The 9,244-nt window shown below is 43.1% G+C and overlaps 1 protein-coding gene across 1 annotated transcript; it reads right to left on the reverse strand.

The window, feature by feature from the left end:
* Positions 1-1,432: 1,432 nt before the first annotated feature.
* On the reverse strand, positions 1,433-6,641 carry LOC124460917. The gene is made up of 5 exons (XM_047012513.1): positions 6,286-6,641; positions 3,764-6,012; positions 2,478-3,161; positions 1,694-1,799; positions 1,433-1,595 (listed from the first exon to the last, which is right to left on the reverse strand). Exons 1-5 carry the CDS (start codon positions 6,639-6,641, stop codon positions 1,433-1,435), a joined length of 3,558 nt encoding a protein of 1,185 aa, XP_046868469.1.
* Between the last annotated feature and the right edge of the window lie 2,603 nt (positions 6,642-9,244).

The raw sequence follows: 9,244 nt of genomic DNA on the forward strand, positions 1-9,244 counted from the left end.
CTTAGATAGGGAAATTGAACACTTTTTAAGGATGCGACTAGGTATATTATCAGGCCCAGGAACGAAGGAAGACGTCATAGATGACAAGCTAGAGATAATACAGTCTTCAGTAGTACTAGGAAAAAACATACAATTTAAATGAGGGATAGGGTGTGGGATCCGAAACAGTAGTAGAATAAGTCGACTGAAAGAATTTAGCAAACAGATCTGCAATATCTGAATCATTATTAGCAGTCTTAAGTCTGAAGGTGGAAGGTAGTACATTAGAGCGTCTTTTGGAATTAACAAAGTTGTAAAATCTTTTGGGATTCTTATAAAACTCAACCTTACAGCGAACGATATAATTATTGTAGCATTGAGTATTTAAAAGACAAAATTGAGATTTGGCTATACAATAATTTGCATAGTCAAGTCGCGAACCAATTATTTTAAATCTTTTAAAATATCTCGCTTTAATGTTACGGAGTTTGGAGAGCCTACGTGTGAAAAAGACTGGCGCGCTGGAGACGGTAGAGACATTCACATAAGGAACGCAGTTATCAATTAGAGAATTAAGAGCAGAGTAGAAAAACTTTACTGCACAATCTATATCGCAGCACTCAAATAGAAATGACCAATCAAAAGAGAAAATAAGGCTGTTAAGAAGATTGAAATTTGTTTTACGAAAACATCTACGACGAGACTTTGAAATGTTATTAAATGAATTAGTAACGGAATTGTAAGAAATAGTAACTTCAATGGTAGGGTGATTAGGATCTTCAGGTTCCACTAGGGGCTGTGTTCGTTATACAGCACTAACAGTGGGATCAGAGACAAAAAGAAGATCAAGGGCTCTTTTAGAAGAGTTAAGGAGAGAATTCAACTAATATAGCGGACATTTAAGTAGGCTATCAAGAAAAACATGTTGAGATGAAGGAATTAAGAAAGATAGATTATCATCAACAAGCCAAGAAATATTAGGCAAGTTGAAATCACCTAAAACTATAAGAAAATCACGATCTTTAAGACGACTAAAAATATTTCAAAAAGCATCAGTGTTGACTCGACCCACGCGCCGTGGACCCCTTGGCTTATAATAACTTCTGACCCCCTCCAAACGCCCCTGGTTCCAACTTCATCCAAGTTGTTGAGGAGTTGATGAGTAGAGAGTGTGATAGAGAGTTTTATTTCCTAAGAAATATTACAAATTAAATCAACTTAAAAACTAATAGCGAATTTTACTCACGCTTTTCTCTCCACGGCTCAATATCAAGTGACCGTTTTTGTACACTAGCCCTTCTAGTGTCTTCCAACACTGTGTCTTACAACACTAACAATCATATGTTCTTATAGCTAAATTATGTGTAGTCTAACACTATCAAATTACATTTCAATTTGAATTTAAATTCTAACGCTATTGTCATTTCTTCACAACATCCCCGCCACCGTGAATCTAGTCCATCTTAGATTCACCAAAATCCAGTTTGGCTAACATGCATGCCGGTCGACGAAACTCTCCAGTGCTGGTCTTCACTTTCGCAGATCGTACTTGGCCATCTCGTCCGGTTGTCACCTCGATGATTCTGCCCTTCTGCCAGTTAACTCGATGCTGTGAGCTGTCGCAAATAAGGACGATATCTCCCAGAGCTAGCGGGTGTACCGAATGATACCACTGGTGCGGCGACACAAATCAGGCAGGTATTCGTTTACCCACTTGCGCCAAAACGAATGAGTCATCTGTTGTTTAATCCGCAAATCCTTCATGGTAGGGTGATAATCCTCTTCTTGCGGATGCGGAGTCTGAGTGGAGTTGGCTGTACCTAAAAGAAAGTGATTCGGAGTTATAGGATCCCCTGTCGGACTATCTATGGCAATGTGCGTCAAAGGCCGTGAATTAACAATATTTTCAGCTTCGCACATCAAGCTGTAGAGGGTATCCTCCTTTAAATTTCCTTGTAGTAGCACGTGTCCCATAGCTCGTTTTACACTTCGAACTAAACGTTCCCAACATCCGCCTGCATGTGGATTCAATGGGCAGTTAAAAAGCCACTCGATTTTTTCAATTGCGAGCCCGGCAGCTACTTTCTTATACAATTCTTGTCTTAATATTCGCTCGGCTCCCACTAGGTTTGTTCCGTTATCAGACCTGATTCTTATTGGGACTCCACGCCGCCTCATGAAGTTATGAATGACTTTAAGGCAAGTGTCGGCCGTCAAGTCCCTAGCCAATTCCAAATGTATGGCGCGTACAGTCAAACAAGTAAAAATGCATATCCATCGCTTCTCCCTCGTCGTTCCTCTTCCCCTAACCACTGCAAACGGCCCCATGTAGTCAATTCCAGTGTAAGAAAATGGACGAACAAAAGGAGTAACTCTATCCGAGGGCAGTTGTCCCATCAAGGGTGGTGCTGGGCGAGCTCTCTCCATACGGCATATGAAGCATGTTCGTGACGTCCGACGTACCTCTTGGCGTAGGTGAGGAATCCAAAACTTCCGACGTATTTCAGCGATGATCGTATTTTCATTTTGATGCTTCCATTTGTTGTGATAATGTGTGATTAGCAGTTTCGTCACGTGGCTTCCTTGTGGCAGAATTATTGGGCGTCTAGTGTCCATATCAACGGCACAAGCTTTATCTATGCGTCCGCCTACACGTAACAAGCCATCATTATCTATCTCCGGTGTTAGTTTTAGAAGACTACTTCCCTTGTCAATGAGTTTACCCCTGGCGAGCTCACTATACTCATCTGGATAAGAACTCTTTTGTACACTTCTGAACAGAACTACTTCAGCATAGTCTATCTCTGAGCATATCAGGTAATTTTCACGAACTTCTTTTCTTCTAAATCGTAGCACCCAAGCCAGAATCCGTACGAGTCTCGTGTACGATGAGAATCTTCCAAAGAGATCATCCGTTTGCTTCGTGGTGACCATACAGAATTTTGGGCGCAGCTCCATGTCAGTACTAAAATTACCCTTGCTCTGCTGTGGTGATTCCTCAAGATCATCCAATAAAAAATCTGGCCCGGTTACCCATAGTGACTGTCTGCTGTCTCTTTTAATCTTCGTGCCAAAATCCGCTGGATTGTCCTTGCCGGCAACCCAATTCCATTCTTCGACGCGAGAGCTTTCTAGAATTTCGTTCACTCGATGGGCGACGTATGGCTTGTACTTTCTCTGATCTGAACGGATCCATGCTAAAACAGTTGATGAGTCCGACCACATACAAACTCGTTTTGGTTGAATATCATGTCCCTCCAATATCGAATTTCTGAGCCTAGTCGCCATAACCGCAGCCTGCAACTCCAGTCTTGGCACAGTAGACAGTTTCATCGGTGCGCATTTTGTCTTTCCCATTATAAAAGACACTTTCCATCCTTCAGCATCTTCAACTCGCCAATAGCCCACTGCTGCATACGCCATCTCGCTCGCATCTGCAAATATGTGTAACTCTACACACTCATTACTAAAAGTTGTGCCATACCATCTTGGAACCTTATTAAAGCTATTTCATTAACAAAACGAAGCCATCTTTTCCATTCGATGTACTCTTCTTGATTTATGGATTGATCCCATTCTATCTTTTTCCTCCAAATAGACTGAAGGAGGAGTTTTGCCATCAACGAGTACTCGACTAATATTCCGAAGGGATCGAAGATTGACATAACGATCCGTAGTACTTCCCGCTTTGTTGGAATTCTTTCATCAGAGAACAGAGATTTATCGATTTTATTAAACGAAAGTATGAACCCAAATTTATCCTCTGCCGTATACCAATGCATACCAAGTACCTTCTGACTATACAATGCCCCATCTTTATCGAGGCTCAGAACATCATCCATGCTACCTTCACCAAACTTATCATTGCAGACTTTAGAGTTAGATACAAATTTCTTCAACTCAAATCCCCCCTTTCGGTGTATCTGTATCACCTGTTCCGTAACTCTTATTGCTTCTGTTTCGTTGCCATATGAGTGGACGAAATCATCAACATAATGATTCCTCACAATAGCATCAGCCGCCTGTGGAAACAAGTCCTTGTATTCCGATGCATTCTTATTCTTAACAAACTGCGCTGATGCGGGTGAGCATTTCGCTCCAAACGTCATTACCATCATCTCATATGCCTTAAACTCATCAGTTTCATCCTTTCTCCATAGAATGCGTTGAGCCCATCGGTCATCTTTGCGTATCAAGACGCGATGAAACATTTCTTCTATGTCTGCGCAAATACCTACGGACCTTTGTCTAAATTTCATAAGTACGTAACTTAATGGTTGGCATTGGTCGGGCCCTCTCATCAGCAGTGCATTCAGCGACACACCGTCGACTTCCGCTGCAGCATCGAATACGATTCTAATTTTCCCGGGTTTATGTGGATTGACGACTCCAAAGTGTGGCAGGTACCATGCCTTATCCAGGCTTTTGTTCTGTTCTGACTCCTGAATCAACCGAATATATCCCTTTTGCTCGTATTCCAACATCAGTTTGCAATACTGCTTCCGGTATTCAGGGTCCCTGTTAAACTTCTTTTCCAAAGATAATTGTCTTTTAATTACCATTTCTTTGCTATCGGGAATGTTGAAATCGTCCGTTTTCCATAACAATCCAGTCTCAAAACGATTGTCCATACGTCTTGTTGTCTTTTCCAGTAGCATATTTGATCTTTCAAGCTCTTGCCCTTGATGCTGATTCTTCACATCTCTTACATCCATTTCAGCATCAGCTATATAATTGCGAACGAGTTCCTCTATGTCAGAGCGATCGTTTATGACGTACATTCCATTCGGACCAGCATTAGGATGGTTATCGATCTTACCATATACCACCCAACCTAGTTTAGTCTTTACCACAGCTGGTCCATTCCAGCCTGACGACTTCACCTTTCTGGGTATGCCTAGGTGCACATTGTCAAGACCAATCAACAACTCAGGTTCTACATTGCTATACGACTGCAATGGTATGTTCTCGATATGTCGATTTTTAAAATACAAGTCCTTTCTATTTATTGTTTGTTTGGGCAACTTTAGGTTTTTGACTGTTCGAACGCCCTTTAGATCATAAATTGTGTAGCCATTTGTTCCCGATATGCCCACATCGAATCGGCTTGTGCTTTCGGTTACCTGCTTATTGCCAAACCATTGTAATGTCAGATCTTCCTTTGGGCCTTTTAAATGGAGCGCAGCAGCCAAGCTCTCATTCATCAGAGAAACAGCAGACCCTTCGTCAAGGAAAGCAAAACATTCCACTGTGTGACCCTTGGCATGTAGCCGTACCGGTAGTATCTTGAACAGAAGCGTTGAGCCTTTGCTCTCTGTTGCAGTGCCAGAAAACTCTTTGGAACTGCTGGGTTTTACTACGACAATCGGTTCTTTCTCCATATGCAGCAATGTATTGTGGCGTCTGTTGCAGTTTGGCACTTCGCATTTAACTTGAACTTTGCACTTGTCGCTGCAATGGCCTTCACGCAAGCAATTAAAACACAAGCCCTTTTTCCGTACAAACTGCCATTTCTCATCGTGATTCAAGTTTGCGAACCCATTGCACTTCCTCAGCCAGTGACTTCCGTTACACATAATGCATCTTGCTTCCATATAATCCGATGTTTGATGTCTCTGATCTGCATGAAACATTCTTGTTCTTTCCTTCTTTATTTTGGACGTTGATTCCGAAGTACTAAGACAGGCCCCATATACAACTTTCGCCATTGTCTGTAACCATTCGCTCAAGTCCTTGATTGTCGCTTCGCGATTTAACGACATAACATAGTTTGACCAGCTGAGCCTTTGCTGCACCGGTAGCTTTCCAATAAGAATGTCCATTAGTGTTGGATTTGACATGTGATGACGTGCATTGGCCGCATCCAAAAAAGCTGACAGGTTCCTCACCTTCGTAGCAAACTCAACCAAGTTTTCTAGTTTATCTTCTGAAATGTTTGGAAATGATCTCACATTATTAATTTGACTCTTTACCAGTTGTTCAGGTCTTCCGAATCGGTCCTTTAAAGTTTCCATCACGTCAGGCACATTCTGACTGTGAATAAGTAGACATTCAACTACTTCCTAGCCCGGCCTACAATCGCCTTTTGTAGGCGCAATAAATTCTGTCGGTTATTATAACCGTACTCCACTGTTGTCATATCAAATGCCTCCTTGAACATTGGCCATGATTCCGGTGTACCATCGAAGACGGAAGATCATACAACTTTCTAGGCGGTTCTGCTCGTGCCATCAACTCGCTGTCGTTGCTGGCCGCTGTACTTCCTGTCGGCATACAAAAGTTCGCCCGAACTTCCTCCGACTGTACCTCATCCCACGGGATGCCGCTCTAGCCTGCTGATGTTCAAATGCCCTACCAACCAGTAAGCCCGTTCTCTCGATTCCAGCCTGAATTGTCTGCATTTGTAGTTCGTTCATCCTGACCATTTCCGCTTGAAATGCCTGCATTTGAACCACGTTTGTACGTGTCGCCTCTAACTGAAATTGTTGCATTTGTTTCATCATGTCTGCCATAGTGCTCAACATTAAAGTCATCTCGTTCGAGCTTTTCAGCGGCGCCTCATTGTCCCTATTACTGCTGCCCGCAGCGCTATCCGCCATAACAGCGCCATTTTGTTCATCAACCATCGGGTCGATTAAACCTGACGCCGTGTTTGCCGCCATTTTTCTAGTTACCACCATCCGACAGAAAATCCCTCCAAATCAACAATCTAATAGGCACTTACCTTGTGCTTCTCATAAACATTCAATTCATCAATCCAAGCCTCTTTAGAAGCATCCTCGCCTTTGTCCAAAGGTGGATTGTCCCGCGAAACCAACTGAACCGCGAAATAAAAATTGTTGACTCGACCCACGCGCCGTGGACCCCTTGGCTTATAATAACTTCTGACCCCCTCCAAACGCCCCTGGTTCCAACTTCATCCAAGTTGTTGAGGAGTTGATGAGTAGAGAGTGTGATAGAGAGTTTTATTTCCTAAGAAATATTACAAATTAAATCAACTTAAAAACTAATAGCGAATTTTACTCACGCTTTTCTCTCCACGGCTCAATATCAAGTGACCGTTTTTGTACACTAGCCCTTCTAGTGTCTTCCAACACTGTGTCTTACAACACTAACAATCATATGTTCTTATAGCTAAATTATGTGTAGTCTAACACTATCAAATTACATTTCAATTTGAATTTAAATTCTAACGCTATTGTCATTTCTTCACAACAATCAGCATGATGCATGTAGATCATGATATCAGAAGCTGGAGGAATATATGAACAAGAGATATATAGGCTAAAGTTTGAAGATGTAACTTCGATGCAAATAAACTTAACACCTAAGGGCCGATCAATCGGCACAACACTTGAACACAGATTCGAGTTGACAGCAATGAGTACTCACTCCACCGCCACGACGACCAACACGATCAAGCCTATAAGAAATAAAGTTATTAGAGAGAATTTCATTATCCAAAACAGAGGAATTAAGCCAAGTTTCAGAGAAAGCTTATATGCCAGCCGAAAAGGTACATTCATCTGTACTATTATTTTTTTTTTTTTTTGGTGAGTGTTTCAAAATTCTGCAATATTTTAAACATTATTATAATTGTCTATGTACATACACATATACACAACACACGCATACACATACACATATACACACATATGCCTCAGATGCGGCCAGACTGATCACAAGGCAGCCACATGCAACAACAACCCAGTTTGTTTTAATTGCGTAGACGCAAAACGCATGGATGCGAGCCACTACACTGGTAGTCGCCGTTGCCCAATGGTAACTACTGGAGAGCAAGCTTCGAATAAGAATCTATGAAATTTTTACAATTAAATTTAAATCACTGCTCGGCGGCGCAGGACTTACTTGCGCAGTCAATATTAGAATTGGAGATCGATTTGGCTATCCTGAGTGAGCCGTACAGGACGCAGTCTAATAACTCCTGGGCTGCAGACACGACACACAAGGCTGCGATCTGGAATTGCGGAGCAAATGGCCCGCCTTTGCAGCACATTAAATCATCCAAATGCTTCGTACGTGCGCTTATCGGAGACGTGTGGGTCTACAGCTGCTACATGGCACCTAGCCTCTCGTTACACGAGTTTGAATCGGCAGTAGACCAACTCGCTATGGATGCTAGAGGTAAAACCAAGGTCATAATTGCTGGTGATTTTAACTCTTGGTCAACGGAATGGGGCAGCAGTCAGTCTAATACCAGAGGCCGCACTCTGCTGGAGGCATTGGCAGCTCTGGATCTGGTAGTGCTGAATTCTGGCTCGGAGCACACTTTCCAGCGAGCTGGCTACGGATCTGTAATTGACGTGACATTTGCGAGCAGTCAGTTGGCCCAGCTAACCGAATGGAAACTTTGCAGCCACTACACAGCCAGTGATCACTTGGCCATAATGTGCAAAATCGGCAGAAATCCAGCCAATAACGCAAATGCGCGTAATAATTGCAAAATGTACAGGGTGGAAACGTTCAACCCAATTGTGTTCGATGCTTCATTACAGTTTCCTCAACTAACTGGTGACGCAAACAATTGCGCCAAACTGCTGGTGGACGCGATTTCATCAGCTTGCGATGCCAGTATGGTGACCCGTAGGGGCCACACCAAACAGAAGACAGCAGTCTACTGGTGGAATGCGACCATAGAGGGGGCGAGAAAACGGTGCCTGCAGCCAGACGCCAGTATCAAAGATCGCGCGGCAGAGGGGATTTTACCAGCCTACAACTAGAGTTCCTTAGCAGGAGAAGCGAACTGCGACATGCTATTAAGGAAAGCAAAAAGAAATGCTTTCTCGAACTTTGCGACGCGGCTGAAAATGACGTTTGGGGCCGGGCATATAAAGTGGCAATGAGAAAATTCAAAGCTGCCAAGCCAGCCACACCAGACGAATCTCAAATGCAGCTGATAGTGGAAACATTGTTCCCAGCCACTTCAGTAGTAGAACCAAGGTCGACCCTACACAGTGTAGCAACAGATGCTTGCAACATCAGTCCGAAAGAGGTACTTCAAGTAGCTGTCGGAATGAACGACCACAAGGCCCCTGGTCCAGACTCAATACCTAATAAGGCACTTAAATTGGCTGCCCGGCTTCACCCCGATAAATTCGCAATGGTGTTCAACAAATGTTTGGCAGAAGGCGTGTTTCCCACCATTTGGAAACTCCAGGACCTTGTGCTACTCCCAAAGGCAAACAAGCCAGCAGAAGACCCATCTGCATACAGGCCGATCTGCCTCTTGGACTCGACAGGCAAG

The sequence above is a fragment of the Drosophila willistoni genome, unplaced genomic scaffold, assembly GCF_018902025.1.
Source record: "Drosophila willistoni isolate 14030-0811.24 unplaced genomic scaffold, UCI_dwil_1.1 Seg159, whole genome shotgun sequence".
In the NCBI taxonomy this organism is placed as follows: domain Eukaryota; kingdom Metazoa; phylum Arthropoda; class Insecta; order Diptera; family Drosophilidae; genus Drosophila; species Drosophila willistoni.